We start from the raw sequence: 26198 nt of genomic DNA on the forward strand, positions 1-26198 counted from the left end.
CCCCCTCCCTCTCTTGTTTCTACTTCAATCATGAAAACTGATCAGTGATCAGCTGATCGGCCTTTCTCTCTTGTTTGTTTATCGCTCACTTTGCGCCGAAAGAGGAAACCAGCGGATGTCGCGCTAAACAACAGCAGCACGTTTAAGCTTGATCAGCTGATGTTAGAATTTATTTAATATTAATTTCTAGTATCAGCTCATGTTTGCTGGAGCCACAGCTGCAAAAAAGCTGCTGGTCATGATATGGTTTGGTTATCTGGTGAGAGGGAAACATGAAGATGAAACCAGGAGATGTCCTTACTGGATCATCAGAGCTGAACAGGTGATGGAGAAACAGGTTTACCTTTTAGGTGACATGAATGAGTTGTAGGGAAGTTATGAACTGTTTCTGAGAGACAAATAACACCAGGATCCTTTTTTAGGTAGCTGACAGCTGGTAACTGTGCAGGTGCGGATCGAGCAAAGTGTTGCCAGGGGGGCATGTAGGGCATTAAAAGGGAAAGGGGGGCACAAAGAAATACTTTTCTTTCTTATTCTCATTTAAAATGTCTAGCTTTTAAAAAAATAATTATCTGAATCTTACAACAAACGATTGATAGATTGATGCATATATACCATCAAAACAGTGTACATCACTGTCACAACAGCGTTTGTTTTCATTCAAAGGCTTTATGATTTTTCCTATAATGGTGGGCCAGTCTCTAGTCAAAATGCCCGGGCCAATTTTCTGTCCCAGTCTAGCCCTGTATGCAGCTCATCTGCAGTCTGGTGTTGACTACATCTTCCTATTCAGAAGGCAGAATTTCCGAGTTCTGAGTACAATCGAAAGCACCACGACTGCAGTTTTTGTGTTGGATGTAAAAGGCGCACATGACGCTGTGACGTAGGCTAGAATCATGGCAGTAGTCAATGACGGTCCAAGCGTGGGATTTCTCTCGTGGAAATATGCACATTATCTTTTCCTTTCTATTGCTAGGTGGCACAGTGCACTTGTGGCAAGTAAGCAAGCTAGAAGACTGGCAAAGTTATGGAAGCAACACATTAACAAGAGAATTCTGAGTAAAACCAAAGTTACTTTCCCTAGTAACTAGTTACTTTGAAAGTAACGAGTAACTTGAAGTAACTGAGTTACTTTTGAGAGAAGCAACTAGTAATGTAACTAAGTTACTATTTTAAAGTAACTTACCCAACACTGTCTCAGACTCACATGAAAAAGTGTATAAAAAAAAAAAAAATGGTGTATTGGCTGCATTTTCAGATAAATAGTTGTATATGTTTACAAAATGTGTGCATACGTTTTCAAAATGTAGAATTTATGTTTGTTTTCAACATGTCTTTTTTTTCCTTTACAGTAAAAAAATACTTCTAGGATTCTAAGATTTTTGTGTGACTTCAGATCAGTAATATTAATACAGTATGTCAATGAAAAATAACTAAATTTAGACACGTGAAGTTGAGCTGAAAAGAATGATACCAAGCAAGGCAAGGGGAAAAAACAAAATGAAACAATTTCAAGGTCAAATACAAATGTAAAATCAAAAGGAGTCAAAAATGTTATATTTTGGACCTCAGAGTCCAAAATATAACATAATCCAACAAATCATGAAAAATTAGGTTTAAAGTTTTTTTTTTTTTTCGTGATGGTGCAGATTTCTGACATTTTGTGTAAATTAAGCATGTAACAATTTTATTTTTTTCTAACAAAAAAAGTGTGATATTTAAGTTTGATTTGTTTTTGAAGATGAACCACCTCATGTTGTGTAGCTTTCTGGATTTTATACTTATTGGGCTACATATCTACAGTGTTGGGGAGTAACGGAATACATGTACCGCCATTACGTATTTAAAATACAAAATATGAGTAACTGTATTCCGTTACAGTTACCGTTTAAAAAGGTGGTATTCAGAATACAGTTACTTTGTTGAAATAAATGGATTACACTGTGGTACCTTCCTGTTTCATATTGTCGCAGGTCAGGACTGTTTGGGTTTTGTTTGACAGCTACGCTCTGTTGTTCCAGGCGGCAGCGTTACAGTTGCCATGGTTACAGGGCAACGCTCTCTCTCTCTCTCTGCGACTGTGTGTTTCCTGGGTGAGAGAGCGCCTTTTCGTTGTTGTTGTTGTTGTGCTAAGCTAACAGGCAGAATGCTACAAGCATAGCTCTAAAGAATGTAGCATCATGGGCAGTGTAGTCCGTGTTGCAGGGAGAATGGACTGCCATACCCGTTATGGGTCTGTGAGGAGGGAGAAAAAGGGGAGTGGAAAGGTACGAGTTGTCGTCGAGGAAAAATGGGAGCTGGAAGCATGTAAATATAATAATAACCACTTCAGCCAAGAAGAGTGCCTGACGAGCCCAGTTGTAAGTAAGCTATTGAGACTCGACTGTACACCGTGTTCGTGTTTTCCTCCGAAAACAATAATTTCCGTTGGAGCAGTCTTTCAACGCCTCTCTCTGTCTCTCGCAAGAAAAGTTGACCCAGACAACAAAGTAAAGCTATTTTTCGGCTACGAGCCGACAGGGACCCCGCCGTATTAGTCAGAGGTCCCTTTACTACAGTTCGGAGTCGCGGACCTTCAGTAATAGTAATAAATCACACAGCAATAGTACATTCACGTTGTTGTAAAAAGCATGATAATATATTATGTAATCCAAAGTATTCAGAATACGCTACTGTCATTGAGTAACGTAACGGAATACGTTACAGAATACATTTTGGGGCATGTATTCTGTATTCTGTAATGGAATACATTTTAAAAGTAACCTTCCCAACACTGCATATCTATTTATTATAAAGGCTACACAGTACGTGTCACGGCAAGTGAGAAGAGCCGTGTGGAGAAATAAAGGAGGACCCAAGTGCACTCACTGAGATGTGGAGGTGGTTTATTGAAAATAAAGCACACGGTGAAATATGGCAAAACCGTACAAATGCTAAACTAAACTGGGACAATACTAAAACTACAAAACAACAACCAGAACATGAAGGAGTGTAGACAAAGGTACAGGATGGTGACAGCAGGGAAAACACACGGTAGATACGCAGCCAGACCAGCGACTACAACATAAGAAGACATAACTTAAACACACACAGAGGAACACAGAGAGATTACAAGCCTTATTATTAAAAAAGGCTTTGCCACCCCATTTGATTTCTTTGCCACCCTCATGCTGGTAGCTAGAAAATACAAAGCTAAACTGGAAATATACATCAAACTAAACAAGATAACTAAGCAGGTGAAAACACACAAAGAGGGATGAAGGACAATGTGATAACGAGGAGAGGAAGACGCAGACACTAAATACACGAGTGCAACTGGAGAGAGAGGAAACAACTGGGAAACACGGCAAAACAGAAAATGACGTACACTGGCGGGAGACTATCAAAGTTAAGCAGGAAGTACATAGACTGACTAGGGGGGACAAGACAGGTGCACAAGACGAGACTAACCTATATTGGAGGAAACACTGAGGCAAGATCATGGCTAGAAATACAGAATAAACTCAAGAGTATGAGCATTCTGGTTGCATGAGCTTTGAGTAGAGACTATTAGACCTTTTCCATTATTACCTATTTGGGTCACCTCGGCATGGCTCAATATAGTTTCTAGGATTTTCCATCAGATTTAAATACCTGGTACCAGGTACTTTTTAGTACCTACTCGGGCAGGGTTCCAAGCATTCTGAGGTGATCCAGAAATTTGACATCAACAGACAGCCAAAACCACAATTTTTGAAACACATCGATGAGGGAAATGGCTACGCACACAAAATAAAATAAAAACAAAAAAGCACCAAAGCCACAGAACAACTGTGTATTTTGACTTAACATAGCTTTTTTAACTGTAGCCTTAAAGAAATATTTAGATGTAATGTCTTTTACTCTGAGGTTGAGTCTACTGCTTCATTCAGAAATGAGATGGCAAAAAGAGCCATACTATAATGAACTGTAAAAAAATCTACAGACAAAGGTTCATGAAGTTGTAAAAAGTAAACATTTAAACAAAAGCAAAATAGAAACAGTTGAGAGAAACCACACTGTGTTCATCCAGTTTGTGTTTGTTCAAGTGAAGCTTTTGGTTACATTATTGACCTCCTCATCCTGTCTTTACTCAGCCTCTGTGGGTAGGGTTAACTCCTTGAGGATGGGTAAGTCATTTCCTGGAGTAAAAGCAAGTCAGGAAGGAGAGGTAGATCATGAGATTGGTTCAAGACATCATCAGCTGTCATGATTGAGTCAAAGATGGATTAGTGAATATTACCTATAGTGGCTCACTATAAAAACACCATGAGAGAAGGGTGTAGATGAAATATGGACTACACACCACCAGGTGGCACATTAATGTTAAGTCAGGATATGAAGCTCCAGAAATCAGGCGAGATGTGGTTGTAGGTCTGGCTGTGGATGTAGGCTTTCCTGCAGAGACAATCCCACCTGTTCAGGTGACTATATTGAACAAATAAGAGGTGTAATCAGAGTGAAGTTCCTCACCTGTGACAGTGATCCAGCTGGATGGGGACACTCCATAACTGCTAATGTCACACTTGTAGAGGCCTTCATCAGACCTGGAAACATGCAGGATGGTCATATGGCCTTTAGAGTTATTCCTCCCAATGAAGACGCCATCTTTGAAAAAAGCCGCTGGGAGGTTGGAGGGAGTGGTCTTTGTTTTACAGAGCAGAGTGACGTCATCTCCCTCCATCACAGGGAGGACAGGACTCTGCAGGATCACTGATCCACCTCAACACAGAGACAAACTACAGCATTTCATCCATTTACACACAGCTTCATCAACACTAACTCCACACACTCAGCTTACCAGTGACTGTCAGGTTAACCATGTTACTGATGGTACCCTCTCTGGACTCACACCAGTAAACTCCACTGTCCAGTGGATTAATGTAGCTCATTTTACAGGAAGAACCGGCTGGTTTTCCCCACCCATCTCCACATTGAGTCCTCTGTCGTTTGCTTGTGTTTCTCCTCAGAGTCCATCCAGCAGAGCTGTCGTCCTCCTCACAGCTCAGAGACATAAAGTCGTCTTTAAAGAACTGAGAGCTGTTGGGACTCACAGTCAGACGAGCTGTGAAGGAGAGGGGATGATATGAATCCATTTTTAACAAAACAAAATAGTGGTTCTACACTCAGAAAAATTATGGTTCTTAAATGGTTCTTCAGATGTCTTCATGGTTCTTTAAAGAACCATCAAACGTCAAAGAACCTTTTTATTTTGTGGATGGTTCTTCAGCTATTACAAATGGTTCTTTTAAAGAACAAAAGGTTCTTCATCCTTAGCAATCTAAGTTTGATGGTGTAAATGGCATAAATATTTATTCACTATAACGAGGCTGTGAATTATACTGTGTGTTTTCTTTGTGTGCATGTGTGTGCGAAGGTGGAGGGCGGGTTACCTGGCAATTACCCTTTAAGAGAAGATGGTAGGAAACTGAATATTGAAATAAAAGTTAGAAATATTTGCTTAAAAATATACTGGTGGGGGGGAAAGCCTAAAGACCCTAACCCCCCCACACACACACACACCCCTAACCCCGCAAACCCATTATGAATATGGTGAGTTAACAAACAGTAGACACAATACATACATTCAAATACTGTACTTTAGTATTAAATTTTAATAAAGCATTACTATTTTCTACTCCAAGGCATTACTTTTGAGATTATTATATATTTTTGAAAATATAGCATAATGATAATACTAGTTATTGTAAACTTTACAAACCACCCAGCAGTATGTAAAGTCAAATTATAAAATACAAGTAAATAACAATTGCAGAACAGAATGTCAGTGTAAAACACACTTTGTTTTGACAAAGCGCACAGCTTAGGTAAATGATCTGAGTAGTTGTTCATCACTGAGCAATTTGTTAATGTGTTTCGAGCCAAATAAATGACAGGGAGAGTGACGTCAGAACACGTCATACTATAACCTCCCAGGAGCGGACGGATGGGGTCAGTCGTTGGGATGCGCATGCGCAGACAGAGTGCGCGAGCGGCGGGCCTTGACCTTTCGGGAAAAAAAAACACTTTCTCATGGACGGTGACAGCGAAACGGATAACAGTCTTCAGTACCTGCTGGACTTTGAAGCTGTGGATTCTGGGACTGTTGGAAAAGGTAAAACATTTTCATTAAAACCTTATTACTGTTTTGTTTTTGTTACTAGTCATTGTAGCTTGCTGTTAATGTTGTGCTAACAGTAGCGATTAGCTAGATACGTTAGCCGTTGAGGTCAGCGCAATTTAGTATCCAACTGTTTTCTTAACAAAACCACTGTTATAATTAAGTGAAGGTGCTCCCAGCTAATTTGAACCCTTGGCTTCTAAAATATGTGGTTCAATTGCGTGCTGCGTACATAACCTAATGTCAGCTAGACCGAAATTAAAATTTAATATATTGTTAAAGTCACTAAAATGGCGCCTGAAGCCTGTTGTGACGTGAGCTCTGTGTCTGCTCTAGAAACTCTGTAGATCTGAGCCGTACATTAAATACTCACATGAACCTGTACTTTGAATTCTGTATGAGCTGTATAAAATACAGCTATGCATAAGTGCTTTGAATGAATAATTAGATTAGATAACTCTTTATTGTCTAATCGAATTATATAGAAATGAATAGAAATGTGACATGAGAAGGTGTGTCTTTGACTGTTCCTGCATAACTTAGTTTCGGACCAGTTGACAAGTTATGCTCCGGTCATTTGATGTTTCCAAGATAGATGTTCTTTTGTAATATAGTTAATTTTTTTGTATATTTCATTTATCCACCATCATACATACAAGCTAAGAAGAGGTCGTTATACTAACAAGAGGTATCAGCGCTGGGCCAAAGTTCAGCACTTGGTTAAAGTTTGTAATCCAGCCAGGGTGTAAATATCACTCAGCAGCCAGAGCTGAAGCAGGCAGCATCAACACATAAATCTACTCTTCCCGGCTTAAATCACAAGAGTACCTCTGACCAAAAAGCTGTAGATTTTTCTTGTTTGCACAAATTAATCCAGAGTCACATTAATTGTGTTCACAGCTCCAACAAAATGAGGAAGAGGAGGGGGAGAAACACAATTAGGTTGAATTACAATTGGATGGAAGGCGAGGACAAGGAGAAGGAAGCTTAGGATGAGGAGGAAGAGAAGCAGCAGGAGCATCTTTAGGGATCCCTATGATGTCATTGAGGTTTGTTTCATTAATATGGTCTTCTCACAAAGAAAGATGACTTGTTTTAGTTCACCTACTTCCTGTATTAAATAGTGATGTGCAAAATGTTGTGAAAAACCATGGAGCAGGTACGTATAGTGCATCTGCAGGTAAATGAACATCAAATCTCTAAGACAGACTGAAATCTGTATATTTATCACCCTTATGATAAAACCCACGTCAGCCATTGGTTTATGGACTTTGTATTTTGAAGCCTCAACATTTGCTTTATTGCTGTTGCTATGTTGGGACCATATTAGGATGAGGGATCAGAATCTGGAGTCATGCACACTATTGTTTCATTCAGTGTGTATCCATAAGATTCGTACAGCAGATCCAAGTTGTGCCTTGAAAACAGGAAAGTCGTCTGCATAGAGGAGAACTGTAATAGTAGGCTTGTACAAAGTGAGGCTTTGTGCACTCATTTTACTTCTGTCACCCTGTTTTGATGCAGATTTCACTTGAAATCAGGAAAGAACTGGACTTGTTTTTTATAATGTGTTCTTGTGAATTGATTGTGTATCGCATATGTTTGATTTGACTTTCTGCAAGACAACAGTCGTCAGTCGTTTTCCAAATACCTCCATGTGATCTAGCCTGCATTTAGAAAAGAATAGCAAAAAAAATCTGCACCTCCTGCTTCAGATGCAATTTGTGTTTCTGTGTTCAGAGGCAGCGGCGAGAGGGAGACCTCGGCTCATCCAGCTGGAGAGCCTGACCAGGGGGAGTCGAACATTAACTCAGCTCTTCCAGGGCACCCTGCAGACTCGGCTACTGGCAACAGCAAGGGATGACGTGAACGCCAAACTGGAGTCCATCACAGGTCAACTGCAGGTATGCAAGTCAGACCTTCTGAGGAGGGTTTCACTTTTCTCTCTTCTTTATAATTGACTCTTTTCTCTCTCTCTCTCAGCTCCTTGTCTCAGAGTGGGAGGGATTTGAAGCACAAAGGGAGGAACTTGTCGTTTGGTTGGCTGATATGGATGTCCGCCTGAGTGAGGTTGACCAGCTGACAGGAAACACCAGTGAAAAACTGAAACAACTGCAGGTGTGGGCTTGTTTTGATATGACATATATTTGATATGATACATACGTCAGAGACATTATCCTAAACTGGACTAACCAAGGACCATGAGTACAACATGAAACGTACATTACATAGTGTAAGGCTGAAGTTCATTGATCATTTTAATCATAAACTTGTTGAAATATTTTTACTGAACATGCAAACATCTGCTGATGAAAATGTGTTGATTTATTGGTCTGTTATGAAGCTATTGCTATTTCTATTGTGTTTTATCACTTTCTGATGTTTTATTAATTAAACAATACATGTATTATTTGTTGTGTTATCTGTAGCTATAGTATTTATATATATATTTATTTATAGTATAGCAAATATATTTAATTATTACTGTTTAAAACACTAATATGTGACATGTATTAGTAGTGATGTTGTGCTGAGGGTTAAAATGCCTTTTTGTCTTTTGGTAACTACAAAATGACAATAAACCATTAGTATATGTCTATGCTGTGCTCGTATTTATTTTACCCTATTCAAATTCAATTTATGATGCATTTTATTTTGAAAGATTTAAAATGTTTTTTTAAAGAACCACTGAAAAAAGGTTCTTTAAAATGGTTCTTTTAAAGAACCATTTGAAGGACCTTTTTAAAAATGGTTCTTTAAAGAACCATTTTTAAAAAGGTTCTTTGAAAAACCTTTAAAGGTGCCCCAAAGAACCATTTCTTGATGGTTCTTTGGGGCACCTTTAAAGGTTCTTCAATGAACCACTGAAAGAAATGGTTCTTCAAAGAACCATTGTTTGAAAGGTTCTTTGTGGCACCAAAAAAGGTTCTTCTATGGCATCAGTCTAAAGAACCACTTTTGGTTCCAGTTGGCACCTTTATTTTTCTGAGTGTAGAATAATACCATCAGTAGTCAACATTTGAAAACTAGCCTTATTACTTTGACCACCCCTTTAACATATATCCTTTTGTGCATGTTTTAAATTATTTCACCTGTTCCACAATCTTAGTTTTGTGTAATTACATCGTAGAGGTGGGGGGATCAGTCCAAATATCATTAGTACCATGCTGGTGCTAGGTGACTTGTTGTTCCTAGGATATTTAAAAGCAATATCATAAAGTTGCTCAGAGGCACACAAAGTTGCCTTTAAAGAACTGAGAGCTGATGGGATTTACGTTCAGGCAAGCTGTGGGGGAGAGATAGGATCCATTTCAATGACATAGTTCTAATATTATTGTAAGTTTTCTACCTTACAGACTGTTGTTGTGGCACCCTAATCCCTAATAATCCCTAATATTTTGAGGACCCATACAGCTCAGTTTCTCATACTCTGAAATGAAAGCACAGAACAAATAAACAATTGAAGATAAACAAGAAATCATGAAATAAATTTATAGACCAAACTTTAGACTCATCAAAGTAGCCACCTTTGGCAGTGATAACAGCTGATGATGACTCTAACCAATCTCACAATCTACCTTTCTTTCCTGACTTGCTGTTATTCCAGGAAATAACATACCTATCCTGAACACTAAACACAGCATTCTTTCTACAATAGAAATCAAATATTCTTCAAAAAGTTCTTCCCATATCTGCTCCAGAGGTTCCCATGAATGTGGCACCTGCAGGTTGCTTTGCCTTCTCTCTTCTGTCCAGTTCATCCCAAACCATCTCAATGGGGTTTAAGTCTGGAGACTTTACTAGCCACTCCTTGTTTTCAAGCTTACCATCTTGTACCTTTTCCCTGAGGTAGTTCTGGCATAGATTGGAATTATTTTTTGGGTCATCTTCTTGATGTAGGATGAACCCCTGACAAATTATAAATTATTATAAGATTTGGGGAAACCTGCATTCAGCTGAGACTGAAGAAGTAACTTGATGAGTGATGAAACGTTTCTTCCACTGAAAACCTTATGTCGAGATGAACAGAACTTTTTGGGATTTTAGAAGTATACAAATACTGCAGACAGACCCATGTCATGTTGGTAACAACACCAATAAATCTTGACTGATTGATACCCAGCTTGATGCCATTAATTAGCCTGACTTAATATCAGGGTAAGTGAAAAAAGGAAAGATACCCTAGGTATGGTGAACTTTCTTTGTAATACAGGGCAGAGAAAATGATAGGTAAGGTTTGGTTTTTTTTGAGTTGCATGCTAGAGTGAATCCGAAAAGGCTGATTCTGTTCATCTGGACATAGCATTTTCAGTGGGAGAAATGTTTCACCACTAATCCAAGTGACTTCTTCAGTCTCAGCTGACTGTAGGTTTCCCCAACCTCATAAACAGTGCATTTGCACAATGACTGAAATTAGCACTACTGAATGAACAATGGGCTGGGAGGTCAGTTCCTTGATCATTAGTATGCAAATTCTCATCAACATTCATCAACACCTACCTACACCTACCTATTAAGGCTGTTGATCAACAACCACTGATCAATGGCCATGAGTACCATTCACAGAGAGTTGATTGAGCATGCATCAAGACATCCTAGAGTGAATGAACTCTAGTTCAATCCAAGGACAAACATGTAGATGAAAAAAAATCACTTAAACTGTGATAGAAGAAATGTACTAACCTTCTTTTGTTGTGCAGCTCTCAAGTGAGATCAGAACTGCAAAAAGAGAGAGAGAGGGGTTACTTTAAAAAAAAAAATACTCTGCTTTGATACCTCAGAGCAGGGCTCGCTAGCGATTGCAATTATTGCTCAGTCTGCAGTATCTTTCCCAGAACAAACACCAATTGCAAAAAAACATACTAAAAATAAACCAAGCACAACAAGAAGTCCTGAGAAAGCTGTACTATGTTGCAAAGAGTAAACTACCATTGGCAAAATTTAGCAGTCTTAGCAAACTTCAAAGAGCAAATGTCCTAGATCTTGGTTCCACTTGCCTCTTACCCATGATTTCAGTGGTAATTTCAAATTCAGGATCTGACATGTTCAGACTGATTCATGTTCTACACAGTTCTTACAATTTCATAGAAAATTCTGTTCAATTAGAACCAAATATTTGAGTTGATGATTATAATTTTTATACAGTTGTTGTAATATGTATTTTACCTATTTTTTGATTGTTGTTTTGTTTCCTTTACAATATTATACTTTAATGTATAATATTGTAAAGGAAACAAAACAACAATCAAAAAATTGTTCTCTTTTTTTAATTCGGGCTATTTAAATTTATTTTGGGCTACGAAAAACTGAAGAGTGCCTGCCCAAAGGGCTACCAGGGATGTTGAAATTTTGCGAGCACTGCAGAGTGTATGAAACATAGACTGGTGTTAGTTTGCACCATAGGTGCTTCAGACTGGAAGGAAGCAGCAAACCATGCTCTAATGTACTAATGGCTCTAATGGTTTTAAGCACAGGTAAAACTGTTTTAAAGACTTTACTTTCTTTTGTGTTTATAGTTATATAAAACATACACATTCCAATATATTTTTTGTTTGTTTGAGCTTCTTTTCCTTCTTCCCTGCTAATTGTCACATCATCAGTTACTCTTTCCATCAAAGAAAGTGTCACGGTCCTGGGTCTCCTGACCCAGCGTTTTTAGTTCTTTGTGATTTTCGTATTATTGTACTTGTGTGATTTATTCTATGGCTTCTAGTTTTGATCCCTTGCCCTTCATGTCTCCCTGTGTGCCCCTCTGTGTATCTGTGAGCCCTCGTCTCTCCTTATGTTTTATTCCATGCTTCCCCTGCCCATTATGTCTAAGTTCTCCCCGTGCTCTCTCTTCCCCCTGTGTGCCCTCTATGTATTTATGAGCCCTCGTCCCCTTTCGTGTTTATTCCATGTCTCCCCTGCCTGTTACGTTGGTGTTCTACTCGTGCTCTCTCTCCTCCTGTCTGAACCTCTGTGCTCCCTGTTTCACCTCTCCCGTCAGTGTTCAGTTCACCCCGCCCTGTCTCGTTATGGCTATCAGTGTCACCTGTGTTCCCCGTGTGTTCCCACTCCCCTCGTTAACCCTCTGTGTATTTCTGTCTGCGTCTCCCTCTGTTCAGCGTGACGTCGTCCCTCATGTTGTGTGGATCTCCCTGTGTCTCTCTGCGTATGTTAGTTTACTTTTCCCAGTTTAGTTTTGTATTTCCTATGTTCTGCCATTCCAGCATTAAAGCTGTGATTTTGAGTTCATCCCCGTGTCTGTGAGTTTTGCGTTTGGGTCCTCCTCCTGCCTGCCACACAGCGATCCTTGACAGTACGACGTCACCAGTTATGGACCCAGCAACTCACAACCCCTCCGCTGAGCTCCGGGAGGATTTGATCTATACGGTGGAGTACCACTGTCAGGAGTGGGAGGCGCTGCCAGGAGACGAACACCGGGAGGTCGTAGCCGCCCGTCTACAGCGGATGGTGTCCGGACTCCCGTGGCTGTTCGGCGCGCTGCACCCACACATCCGGGACTTCCTTGTTTCCACCGTAGGCGTCCGCCCGGAGCTGCCTCTCCAGTGTGAGGGGTCGGAGGACGTTCAGCCCGGTCCGCTGGAGGATTCGCGGCCCGGCTCATCTCCTCCCCCCTCTCGGCGAAAACGGCGCTCACGCCGCCGCCGCCCTAACGTTTCTGAGCAAACTCCGGTGGTGAGTGACACTAACTGTTTCTTCCATGCCACTTCCAAGTCGGACCAACTCGGACAATATTCTGCTCTCCAACCTATATATTTAGAAACCGTTTGTGTGGATGCTCCTTCGGACCCAGGAGTTAAGACTGTTTCATCTGGAACTGTTTATTCTGGAGCTATGTTTATTCAGTCAGCTGCCCGTCCGCTTTCAGCTCAGTCCCCTGCTCAGCAGCCGTCTGTAGCTCAGTCTCCAGTGTCACCTGCTCAGCAGCCACCTGTAGCTCAGTGTCCTGTGTTTCCTGCTCAGAAGCCGCCTGTAGCCCAGACACCAACTCCACCACCACCATTTTCGCCCCAAGCTCTGTTAGCCGCCCGGCCCGAAGCTCTGTTAGCCGCCCGGCCCGAAGCTCTGTTAGCCGCCCGGCCCGAAGCTCTGTTAGCCGCCCGGCCCGAAGCTCTGTTAGCCGCCCGGCCCGAAGCTCAGTCGCCACCTCCACCACATTCAGCCTCGCTTCCCATAGCACAGTCACATCCACAGCCTGACTTACTACAAACCTTATTTCAATCCTTAGCCCAGTCAATAGCTCAGTTGGTAGAGGAATCATCAGCCTTATCGACAGCTCAGTTAGCTCCCTCGCAGCCACCCTCAGTGCAGTCCCCAGTGCAGTCCCCAGTGCAGTCCCCAGTGCAGTCCCCTTTAGCACAGTCACCCACTCAACCACCAGCACCACAACCATCACTACCTCTAGTTCATTCCCCTGTGAAGTCATTAACTCCACCACCTACTCCACTCTCACCACCACCGTTACTACAGACATCAGTTCAGTCCCCTGTGCAGTCATTTACTTCTCCACCGTTAGCAGCTCAGGTCCCCGTGTGTCCAGCAGCTCAGGTCCCCGTGTGTCCAGCAGCTCAGGTCCCCGTGTGTCCAGCAGCTCAGGTCCCCGTGTGTCCAGCAGTTCAGCTCGCACCTGAACCTTTGGCCCAGTTCCCCGTAGCAGTGCGGTTTTCTAGCCAGCTTAACATTGAGCCCGGGGTCCTAATCCTCTCTGGCTCTACATCAGCTCCTGCTGGAAGCTCGGATGAGCTCATCCAGGACTCCGCGGCTCCCACGCCGCCATCTACCTCGTCCGCTGGGGGTTCCAGTGAGCCCGGCCAGCACCTCCCTGTCTCCGCTGGAGGGTCCGAGAGGCCCGTTCAGCCTCCTGTCTCCGCTGGAGGGTCCGAGAGGCCCGTTCAGCCTCCTGTCTCCGCTGGAGGGTCCGAGAGGCCCGTTCAGCCTCCTGTCTCCGCTGGAGGGTCCGAGAGGCCCGTTCAGCCTCCTGTCTCCGCTGGAGGGTCCGAGAGGCCCGTTCAGCCTCCTGTCTCCGCTGGAGGGTCCGAGGGGCCCGTTCAGCCTCCTGTCTCCGCTGGAGGGTCCGAGGGGCCCGTTCAGCCTCCTGTCTCCGCTGGAGGGTCCGAGGGGCCCGTTCAGCCTCCTGTCTCCGCTGGAGGGTCCGAGGGGCCCGTTCAGCCTCCTGTCTCCGCTGGAGGGTCCGAGGGGCCCGTTCAGCCTCACGCCGCATCAGCTGGAGGGCCCGAGGAGCCTGTCCAGCCGCCATCTGCGACCGCCTCGTCATCACCTGGCCCGGCTACATCCGCCTGTGCTTCTGCTACGCCTGGCCCGGCCTCAGCCTCTGCAACCTCGCCTGGCCCGGCCTCAGCCTCTGCAACCTCGCCTGGCCCGGCCTCAGCCTCTGCAACCTCGCCTGGCCCGGCCTCAGCCTCTGCAACCTCGCCTGGCCCGGCCTCAGCCTCTGCAACCTCGCCTGGCCCGGCCGCAGCCTCTGCAACCTCGCCTGGCCCGGCCTCCGAGTCTTCGTCTGCTGCAGCCTCTTCAGAGCCTTCGTCTGCTGCAGCCTCTTCAGAGCCTTCGTCTGCCGCAGCCTCCTCTTCAGAGCCTTCGTCTGCCGCAGCCTCCTCTTCAGAGCCTTCGTCTGCCGCAGCCTCCTCTTCAGAGCCTTCGTCTGCCGCAGCCTCCTCTTCAGAGCCTTCGTCTGCCGCAGCCTCCTCTTCAGAGCCTTCGTCTGCCGCAGCCTCCTCATCAGCTGCTTCGTCTGGTCCAGCATCCTCATCAGCTGCCTCGTCTGGTCCAGCATCCTCATCAGCTGCCTCGTCTGGTCCAGCATCCTCATCAGCTGCCTCGTCTGGTCCAGCATCCTCATCAGCTGCCTCGTCTGGTCCAGCATCCTCATCAGCTGCCTCGTCTGGTCCAGCATCCTCATCAGCTGCCTCGTCTGGCCCTGCGCCCACCGGGCCATGGCCGGCACGCCTGGGACTGGAGGGCCGCCGCTGCCTTCCGCGCGGTCGGCCTCCTGAACTGCTCCGTCGTCTCCTTCGCCGCCGCCGCTGCCTTCCGCGCGGTCGGCCTCCTGAACTGCTCCGTCGTCTCCTTCGCCGCCGCCGTTGCCTTGCGCGCGGCCGGCCTCCTGAACTGTTTCCGCGTCGCCGCCGTTGCCTTGCGCGCGGCCGGCCTCCTGAACTGTTTCCGCGTCGCCGCCGTTGCCTTGCGCGCGGCCGGCCTCCTGAACTGTTTCCGCGTCGCCGCCGTTGCCTTGCGCACGGTCGGCCTCCTGAACTGTTTCCGCGTCTCCGCCGTTGCCTTCCGCACGGTCGGCCCCCTGAACTGCTCTGTGTTTTGGGTTGTTTTCTTGGGCTCCGGTGTTTTCTGTGCTCTTTGTTTTCTGTTCCGAGCCCTCCGTCCTGGTCCCCCGCCGCCCGCCCTGGGTTGTTTTCTGTTTGGTTTTGTTTTTCTGTGTTTGGGCTGTCTGGAGCCAGCCCTTGAGGGGGGGGTACTGTCACGGTCCTGGGTCTCCTGACCCAGCGTTTTTAGTTCTTTGTGATTTTCGTATTATTGTACTTGTGTGATTTATTCTATGGCTTCTAGTTTTGATCCCTTGCCCTTCATGTCTCCCTGTGTGCCCCTCTGTGTATCTGTGAGCCCTCGTCTCTCCTTATGTTTTATTCCATGCTTCCCCTGCCCATTATGTCTAAGTTCTCCCCGTGCTCTCTCTTCCCCCTGTGTGCCCTCTATGTATTTATGAGCCCTCGTCCCCTTTCGTGTTTATTCCATGTCTCCCCTGCCTGTTACGTTGGTGTTCTACTCGTGCTCTCTCTCCTCCTGTCTGAACCTCTGTGCTCCCTGTTTCACCTCTCCCGTCAGTGTTCAGTTCACCCCGCCCTGTCTCGTTATGGCTATCAGTGTCACCTGTGTTCCCCGTGTGTTCCCACTCCCCTCGTTAACCCTCTGTGTATTTCTGTCTGCGTCTCCCTCTGTTCAGCGTGACGTCGTCCCTCATGTTGTGTGGATCTCCCTGTGTCTCTCTGCGTATGTTAGTTTACTTTTCCCAGTTTAGTTTTGTATTTCCTATGTTCTGCCATTCCAGCATTAAAGCTGTGATTTTGAGTTCATCCCCGTGTCTGTGAGTTTTGCGTTTGGGTCCTCCTCCTGCCTGCCACACAGCGATCCTTGACAGAAAGAGTGTAAGTGCCCCTGAATATGCCCATTAATCTGACTCCATCTTAATTCCCCAATGTAGTTATATAACAATCTACTGTCATTTAAACAGCTGTCTTCAAATCATAGCCCAGACATAAAGAGAGACTCAACTTACAGAGCAGCCACAGCAGAGATGTTCCATCCATCATGCTGACTAACATTATTAATGTTAAGTCTTTGCTGAGTTGACATCTGAGGACAACCCCACTCCACCCCCCTTCTTCCTGTCTAGCTGCTTCTTTTCAGTGTTTAGTGGTTTCCTGTTTACAGTACAGAGTTTCTCAGAAGTAAATATGAACAGAGATGCAACAATGTGTTACAAAAAACACAACTGCATAAAAAACTGCATGCCAAATTATATTAATTTAAGGGTAAAATTCCTCAACATATTATTGTAAATACTTCTCAGCATCTCACTGTAGCACACATTTTTATTAAAATATACCTAGGATCTGGAAAATTCCCTTTGCACAACTTTGCACAAGGCATAAAGTATATCATGCCTTTCTAGTATAAATGGAATGCAATGTAAAAATTTATAAGAAAGTCCTACCGCTATATCAAATAAATAGGCAGATATTCCCCATTTTGTCTGCAGGCAGTCTTTATCCTTCAAGCTCAGGTCTTCTACCAGAGGCCTGGGAGCTTGAGGACCCTGCGTTCCTAGGACTGTGCTCTTCTGTTCTTCCTGGGATCTGCTGCAGCCACTCACCCAGCTTAGGGATCATTGCCCCGAGTGTTCCGATTACCACTGGAACCACTGTTACCATCACCTTCCACATCTTCTTAAACTGTTCTCCCAGCCCTTGGTACTTCTCCAGCTTCTTTTGTTCCTTTTTCCTGTTGTCATTCGGTATCGCTGCATCCTATCATGTATTTGGATGCCCCACTGGATCCTAGCTCACAACCATGGTCAATGGTAAATTGACTGCTTTTCTACTCTGAGCACTCAAAGCACTTTACACAACTTGCCTCATTCCACAAGAACTTCTTTCTATGCTCTTTCTAAGCACTTTCTATTTAACATTAATCTATTGGATAGCAAATCGGGGCTAGTATCTTGCCCATGGGGCGTGTCCCATTTTGACCTTGGGACTTCCAGGCCATGCTCGGTACAGATGTTCCTGTATATTGTATTTTTCGGACCATAAGGCGCACTGTCGATGAATGGGTCTAAGGTTATAAGGCGCATTAAATGAAACAAAACAGTCAGAAAAGTCAAACTTTACTCAACTCATTCTTCTTGCTTCCTCCACTTCCGTACCATTGATTCATTAATGTTGAATTCTCTCACAGCTGCTCTATTCCCATGCTGTTGCAGTATATTAATGACTAACCTGGCATTGTTGATGGATTATCTCAGTTGGCTCTTGTACTTGGTGCTTGTTCCTTTGCTTCCAGGATTAGTGCCTCTGTGCTGTTTTTGAGTCCAACTTTGTTGAAACCTTGGCTGATTGTGACCACACTTGTTTCACACCTTAGCTTGTGTGATTAGGCAGAGGATCAATAGGGGGCCCATGACCCTCTTAGGGACACTCCCATAGGGCTTAAAATCTGGGACTCTCCACCATTTGCTCTTAGAACTGAAGAAGCTTCCCAGATGAGAGGTGAAAAGTCTTCAAGAAACTTAGAGAAGTCCAGATGCTTTTCTTTACAAGCTCTTTAGACTATGATGACCTGGATGATGGAGAACCTTCACAGAAAACCAAAAATAAACAGTCCCATTTCTCTGAAATGACATGACTGCCCCATTATGTGATCCAAGCTGTTGAAAAAGATGTGGGAATTAGCTTTTTGCATGATCTGGACCTGAGATGATTCTAAGGATCATCAATAGCTTGTTGAAGATTGAAAGCATATAAAGCCACCAAAAAAGGCAAAACATATCCAAAGATTGGGAGTATTTTGACATCTTCCAATAATAACATAAAACTTCTCAAATCTTAAGATGGCGCGGCCACATCCAGACGCTTTCCTGACCGCTCCGCTCAGACTATGCACCTTTTTAGTTGTTCACTAATTTTTCGCTCTGTTTTACATCCCAAAATCTTCTAGTTTTATGGTCTATGACAGCAGATCACTTCTAAACATCAGTGACAAGGTTGCACATGTAATCTTGGACACTTTTACACCTGACCCACCCTGGCCTCCCGAGAAAGGCACAGCCAACAACAATGGTCAGGCTGCTCACCCGAGGCAAAGAACAAAGAAGCGCCGGGGTAAACGTGCCGGCGTTCGGTACAGACTGAGACAGCGGACGCATCGGGCACCACCGCCCAGCCTCCTACTGGCCAACGTACAATCGCTGGAGTACAAGCTCGATGACCTAAGAGCAAGAGTCAACTTCTAATGTGACATGAGAGACTGCAACATTCTGTGCTTCACGGCGACATGGCTGACCCCCACCATGCCAGACCAGGCCTTAACTCCGTCGGATTCATTCTTTGTGCTCCATGCGGACAGAACGGCAGAGTAAAAAAACCCCCAAAGGTCGAGAAGTGTGTCTCATGGTTAACAGAAAGTGGTGTGACGCCAGGAGCATTTTTGCTCTCTCTAGTGGCTGCTCGCCACATCTGAAATTCCTGAGCATTAAGTGAGCCCTTTGTATCTGCCCCGTGAGTTCACCTCAGTCACCCAAAGCGGACACATGTCCGAACTACATGATGTGCTGAGTTCGTTTCAAAACAAGGACCTGGGCGCAGCTCTCATTGAGAGGAGTCTTTAATAAAGCATACCTTGGACAGGTCATGCTGAACTCCTAACAACATGTCTCATGTCCGACGAGGGGGGATGAAAGTTTTGGACCATTGCTACACGCCATACAAGCAGGGCTACAAAAGTGTTTCACACCCAGCTTTTGGGAAGTCTGACCACAACACCATCTTCCTCATTCCTCAGCATAAACAAAACATATGGAAGGAAGAAGTAACCACGAGGGAGGTGAAACGCTGGTCTGCCCAATCAGAAGCTACGCTACAGGATGCACTCAACGACGTAGAGTGGGACATGTTAAGAGCATGTGCAGTCGACAACAACGAGTTTATGGAAGCAGTAAGCTTCGTCAACATGGTAGCAGAGGAGATTATCCACACGGCGAGAGTCACCACATTCCCTGGGTGGACAGATCGATCCGCGCTGCAGTGAACGCCAGGACTGCCAGCTACAATGTGGGTTTCGCCACTGGCTACGAAGCGGCCTCATACAGCGTACAGCACACGGTAATGGGAGTGCGTGGAGTCTCGTTTCCACCAGGGCGATACATGAAGCATGTGGCACGGACTACGCACCATTACGGTTTACAAAGCCAGGGATACTGCGCCAACCAACGCCGACTCTTCATTCACCAACGCTGATCAAATTCTATACCCGTTTTGAGGTTAATGTCACAAAGCTGAGGGATCTAGGACTCAACAGCCATCTGTGTGCATGGGTGTTTGACTTCCTCACTGGCAGCACTCAGGTGGTGAGGGTGGGTAGGTGCGTTTCCGACAGCATCACCATCAACACGGGAGCACCACAGGGATGTGTCCTCTTGCCACTGCTCTACTCCCTCTATATTTCAGACTGTGTGGCCACCCATGGCTCCAACACCATTGTGAAGTTTGCTGATGACCCAGTGGTGATGGGCGCCATCTCCAACAACGATGAGGCGGCTTACATTGATGAAGTGAAGAATCTGGCATCGTGGTGCCAGGATAACCACCTCCAGCTGATCGTCGGCAAGACCAGCGAGCTAGTGGTGGACTTCAGAAGGAGTCAGCACAGGGACTACAAGCCCATTATCATCAACGGAGCTCCAGTGGAGAGGGTGCAGTCCTTCAAATATCTCGGTATCTACATCTCCTCAGACCTCACATGGTCTGCCCACATTCAGATACAGTCCAAAAAGGCTAGGCAGCGCCTGTACCACCTCCGACAATTGAGGAAGTTTAGGTTCTCTCCAATGATCCTCAGGACTTTCTATGCAGGGGCTGTGGAGAACATCCTCACACAGAACATCACATCCTGGTTTGGGAACAGCTGTGTTAAGGACCAAAAAGCTCAGCAGAAGGCTGCTGCAGGATTGCTTTCCCCCCCTCCAGGACACCTATACCAGGAGATGCTGGACTAGAGCAGCTCAGATACTGAAGGACCCAATCCATCCAGGCCATAAACCATAACAACTCCAGGAGAGTAGAAAAGCGCTATGAGTCCATTTACCATTTATGTGGATTGATGGGACGTATGTGGTTTCCCTCCTTCTTCTGGGTGCAACACACAGCAATGCACCTGCTGCTGATGGCTGGTGGGCTGCTTTATAAGGAATCAACAGAGAGAAACAGAGAGAGAGAGAGAGGCAGGGATTTCTTTTTTTTTATTTCTAAAAAAATATGTTTATTTCTCATTAGGTAATCGATATATTACCACACTCGTAATATTGAAATGTAACACAAAATCAATCAAAAAAAGCACAATATATCGAAAAATTACATCAACACCTGCCTAAGAACCTCAACATTCAGCCCTTCTCTCACCTTCCTCTTCCTGCTCATATACACTGCCATTTTTGCCTGTCCTAACAAAAGATTACGCAGCTGGCATTTGTTCTTCCTAAGACAAGTAAATGTAAAACCACAAATAAAAAGTAATCAGTGTACAACCTTCCCCACATCTACTAAAGATAGCTTTTAGAAGCACAAACAGAGCCGAGAGGCGAACACATTCAGAAAACAATGAAACAGGGTCTCCCTCTGCTCACAGAATTGACATTTATCTTCCACAGCAGCGTTAGTAACAAAAACAAAAGAGTTTACACCAACAATGCCATGAAGAATTCTCCACTGCAAGTCTGCATGTTTTTTTAAATTTAAAATTCAAATTCAAATTTTAAAATTCAAATTTTTATTTGTCACGTACACAGTCATACACAGTATGTGCAGTGAAATGCTTAGACAACTGCTCGTGACCTAAAGAAAAAAAAGGAAAAAGCTATGAATAAGATAGGAAATAAATATGAAAAATTAAAAAGTGTAAATTTAACTAGGAAGGAATAAAATATAAAAAATTAAGGTTAAAAATGAAATAACTGTACAACACAAATTAGAATGAAGGGTAAATTTAACTGGGAAAGAATAAGATAAAATATATAAATTAAAGTTGAAAATAAAATAACTGTACAACAAAATACACAATACACAGTATAGAACTATATAAGAATGTATGAAGAAATATAAATAAATAAATATATATATATATATATATATATATATATATATATATATATATATTTTATTTATATATATATATATATATATATATATATACACAATAACAGCAGCTGTACAAGTATTAACTGGAAATGAAGAATATAGTGACCAGTGTTGTGCAATCCACATTATGTCTTGTGCAGTGCAAATATGCTTAAAGTGATTTAAGTGATGAAGTGATAACAATGTCCAGAATGTCCAGTGTGTGTGTAAGAACTATATGTGTGGGTCAGTACTGTGTGGTGGTGTGATTGAGAGACCGTATCGCTTGCGGGAAGAAGCTCCTCCTCAGTCTCTCTGTGTTGGTCTTCAGGGAGCGGGATCGCTTTCCTGACCTCAACAGAGAGAACAGTCTGTTGTTGGGATGGCTGAGGTCCTTCACGATCTTCCTGGCCTTGGTCCAGCACCGCCTGCTGTAGATTGAGTGCAGGTCAGGGAGCTCGGAGCGGATGGTGCGCTCAGCTGACCGCACAACCCTCTGTAGAGCTCGTCTGTCCTGCATGGTGCTGTTCCCGAACCAGGTTAAGATGTTTCCCGTCAGGATGCTCTCTATGGTGCACGAGTAAAAGTTCCTGAGCACCTTGGAGGGCAGTTAGAAGTCTCTCAAGCGTCTGAGGTGGTAGAGACGCTGACGGGCCCTTTTCACCACAGTGTTGATGTGACAGGACCATGACAGGTCCTGCGTGATGTGAACTCCGAGGTATTTGAAGCTGTCCACTCTCTCCACTGGGCACCTTGTTGATGACAGGGGTCTGGTAGTTCCTCTCCTGCTTAGTGCTGAAGTCCACTATCAGCTCCTTTGTCTTACTGACGTTTAGAAGGAGGTTGTTCCTCTGGCACCACTTCTCCAGATTCCTAATCTCCTTCAGGTAGGCCGTCTCGTTGTTATCAGAGATCAGGCCCACCACGACGGTGTCGTCAGCAAACTTGATGATGGTGGTGGAGCTGGTAGTGGCCACACAGTCATATGTGTACAAAGAGTACAGCAGGGGCCTCAGAACACACCCCTGGGGGGCTCCAGTGCTGAGAGTGGTGGAGGCTGAGACATGTCCGCCCATCCTTACTGCCTGTGGTCTGCCAGTTAGGAAGTTGGAGATCCACTGACACATAGATGAGCTGAGTCCCAGATGCTTCAGCTTGGTGGTGAGTGTGGAGGGAATTATGGTGTTAAATGCAGAGCTGTAGTCTATGAAGAGCATTTTAACATAATTCCCCCTTCTAGTGTCCAAGTGAGTGAGTGATGTGTGGAGGAGATGAGAGATGGCATCGTCTGTGGAACGATTTGGACGGTAAGCGAACTGTAGTGGGTCCAGTGTGTCTGGTAGTCAGTGTTGGGGAGTAACGGAATACATGTACCGCCGTTACGTATTTAAAATACAAAATATGAGTAACTGTATTCCGTTACAGTTACCGTTTAAAAAGGTGGTATTCAGAATACAGTTACTTTGTTGAAATAAATGGATTACACGGCGGTACTTTCCTGTTTCATATTGTCGCGGGTCAGGACTGTTTGGGTTTTGTTTGACAGCTACGTTCTGTCGTTCCAGGCGGCAGCGTTACGGTTGCCATGGTTACAGGGCGACGCTCTCTCTCTCTCTCTCTGCGATTGTGTGTTTCCTGGGTGAGAGAGCGCCTTTTCGTTGTTGTTGTGCTAAGCTAACGGGCAGAATGCTACAAGCATAGCTCTAAAGAATGTAGCATCATGGGCAGTATAGTCCGTGCTGCAGGGAGAATGGACTGCCATACACGTTATGTGTCTGTGAGCGCGAGGAGGGAGAAAAAGGGGAGTGGAAAGGTACAAGTTGTCATCGAGGAAAAACGGGAGCTGGAAGCATGTAAATATAATAATAACCACTTCAGCCAAGAAGAGTGCCTGACGAGCCCAGTTGCAAGTAAGCTATTAAGACTCGACTGTACACTGTGTTCGTGTTTTCCTCCGAAAACAATAAGTTCCGTTGGAGCAGTCTTTCAACGCCTCTCTCTGTCTCTGGCAAGCAGAGTTGACCCACACAACAAAGTAAAGCTATTTTTCGGCTACGAGCCGACAGGGACCCCGCCGTATTAGTCAGAGGTCCCTTTACTACAGTTCGGAGTCGCGGACCTTCAGTAATAGTAATAAATCACACAGCAATAGTACATTCATGTTGTTGTAAAAAGCATGATAATATATTAAGTAATCCAAAGTATTCAGAATACGTTACTGTCATTGAGTAACGTAACGGAATACGTTACAAAATACATTTTGGGGCATGTATTCTGTATTCTGTAATGGAATACATTTTAAAAGTAACCTTCCCAACACTGCTGGTAGTGAAGAAATGATGAAGTCTCTGACCAGGCGTTCAAAGCACTTCATCAGTACTGAGGTGAGGGCTACAGGGCGATAGTCATTGAGAGAAGTAGGGTGGGGTTTCTTTGGGACAGGAACAATGATGGACTCTTTGAAGCATGTGGGGATCACCGACTGAGATAAAGAGATGTTGAATATCTCAGTAAACACAGGAGCTAGCTGGTATGTGCAGTCTCTGAGGATACGACCTGGGATGCCGTCTGGTCCTGCTGCTTTCCTGGTGTTCACTCTCTTGAAGGCTCTCCTTACTTCATGCTCGGAGATGACGAGAACGTTTCCGGTGCTGGCAGTATCTTCCTGTCTGCAGCCGTTAGCGCCGCTAGCACTAGCATTGTTGCAGTCCTTAGCTGCAGCCTCGAAGCGAGCATAGAAAGTGTTCAGCTTGTCTGCCAGAGTCACGGCTGCGTTTGTCATACCGGTTGTTGGTGCTTTATAGTCCGTTATTGTCCTTAGTCCCTGCCACAGGCTCCAAGAGTCACTCTGTTGGAGTTGTGACTCTAGTTTCCTCCCGTAGCGCTGCTTCGCCTCTTTCACCGCCCTCGGCACGTTATATGATGCGGCTTTGTACGGGTCCATGTCCCCCGTCGTGAGTCCCGTGTTGTAGGCAGCGGTGCGGGATCTCAGAGCGTCGCGGATGGTTTTATCCACCCACGGCTTCTGGTTGGGAAACGTTGTGATAGTCTTTGTCTCCACGGTATCATCCGCTAGTTTCCCGATGAATCCCACAACCGCTTCCGTAAACACGTTGACATCATCATTGGAGCTGTTTCTGAACATGCCCCAGTCTGCGTCATCGAGTGCGTCCTTTAACGCGGCCACCGATTGATCAGTCCAGCGCGCGACCTTCCTCTGAACCGGAACTTCCTGTTTCAGCCTTTATTTGTATTTTGGCATGAGGAAGATGGCGGCGTGATTGGATTTGCCAAACGGAGGGCGGGATTGTGTCTTGTAGCCGTCCGTGATCGTAGTGTAGCAGTGGTCCAGTGTCCTTTCACCTCTGGTGGGGCAGGTGATGTGTTGATAAAAGTTCGGCGCTGCGCGTTTGAGGTTGGCACTATTAAAGTCCCCCGTCACAATAAGCGCAGCGTCCCGGTGTTGTGTATGGTGCTGTGTGAGTGCCTCATGCAGCTCGCATAAGGCGGTGACCGTGTCCGCTTGTGGTGGAATATAAACGGCACTTACAATGACCGATGTAAATTCCCGAGGTAGATAAAAAGGACGACACATGATGGACAGTAGTTCCAGATTTGGTGTGCAGGAGCGTGTGAGAGTAACAACGTTCGCACTGTTGCACCAGTTGTTGTTCACCATTAAACACACGCCGCCTCCCCTTGACTTCCCCAAGTCCCATGTCCTGTCCATGCGGTGAACCGAGAAAAACTCGGTGGGCTGGATGGCGTGGTCCGGCACCGCTGGGTTCAGCCATGTCTCGGTGAAGCAGAGGAGATTGCAGTCCCGAATGTCTCTCTGGAACTTTATCCTGGCCCTGAGGTCATCAAGCTTGTTCTCCAGTGACTGGACGTTGGTGAGCAGGATGCTAGGCAGAGGTGTGCGGTGTGCACGAGCTCTCAGCCTGTTCCTGACGCCGGCTCACTTCCCTCTAGGCCGCCGCCGCTTCCCTTTGTTCTCCCTCAAGATCTCACTTGGCCAGCTCAGATCCGGAGTTAAAAACTTCGAATTGTGAGTACATTGTATACCAATAGAAACAAGAGTGTCACTGTCATACCTAATGTACCCAATGGTGATGATTTTGCCGATTTAGAAACGCTGAAAACTAACTTAAAAAAATAAAGACAAAGAAAAAGTGGTCGGAGCAGTCCTGACGGCAGCCGACCTCACCGGCGCCATTTCCCCTAATTTTCATGAGGGGAGGTTTGTAAAAGGATCTCCATGCTGTTTTGAGGTCAGGTGCTAAGGAGAGATGGGTCCTCCACACCGTCTCATTGCGGCCATTCAGCTTCCCTTGATTGAGAGTTTTTACCAGCAGCCTATACAAAGTTTTTCCAGAGGCCCCCTCCAGGGACACTCCCGCAACATCCACATTATCCAGTAAAGGACCAAAGCAGTTCTTAAAACCAGGAAACAGTCTGATGGAAGGATAAGGATCTAAATGATTTGGAAACAGAGTGCCGTCACAATAACTTGCCAAATGTGAACACTCAACTCCACCTAACTTGCGTTTCCAATGATCCAAAAGCTGACCAACAACTCGAGTAGACCTTATCCCAAGCTGTCCAGCGAGTCCATCCGGATTATCCAGCCG

The 26198-nt window shown here is 45.0% G+C and overlaps 2 protein-coding genes and 1 long non-coding RNA gene across 3 annotated transcripts in view; 2 read left to right on the plus strand and 1 right to left on the minus strand.

The window, feature by feature from the left end:
- Positions 1-4107: 4107 nt before the first annotated feature.
- Positions 4108-11183, minus strand: LOC146672405 (low affinity immunoglobulin gamma Fc region receptor III-like). Its single transcript, XM_085400864.1, has 6 exons — positions 11144-11183; positions 10823-10858; positions 4820-5083; positions 4492-4740; positions 4276-4416; positions 4108-4160 (listed from the first exon to the last, which is right to left on the minus strand). The coding sequence occupies exons 1-6, from the start codon at positions 11181-11183 to the stop codon at positions 4108-4110; spliced, it is 783 nt and encodes a 260-aa protein (XP_085256990.1).
- LOC146672406 (uncharacterized) lies at positions 6013-7895 on the plus strand. The gene is made up of 3 exons (XR_014908266.1): positions 6013-6133; positions 7040-7188; positions 7880-7895. It is a non-coding gene; the product is annotated as an uncharacterized LOC146672406 (long non-coding RNA).
- A 1274-nt stretch (positions 11184-12457) lies between the features above and the next one.
- Positions 12458-26198, plus strand: part of LOC146672407 (uncharacterized) — a 37912-nt gene continuing 24171 nt past the window's right edge. The window contains exons 1-2 of the mRNA XM_085400865.1: positions 12458-12820; positions 14700-14895. Coding sequence (XP_085256991.1) covers positions 12458-12820; positions 14700-14895 — 559 coding nt within the window. The remainder of the gene's footprint in view (positions 12821-14699; positions 14896-26198) is intronic.

The sequence above is a fragment of the Rhamphochromis longiceps genome, linkage group LG3 (assembly GCF_057381845.1).
Source record: "Rhamphochromis longiceps isolate RC_006_pf linkage group LG3, R_longiceps_female_GT1.1, whole genome shotgun sequence".
NCBI classification, from domain to species: Eukaryota; Metazoa; Chordata; class Actinopteri; order Cichliformes; family Cichlidae; genus Rhamphochromis; species Rhamphochromis longiceps.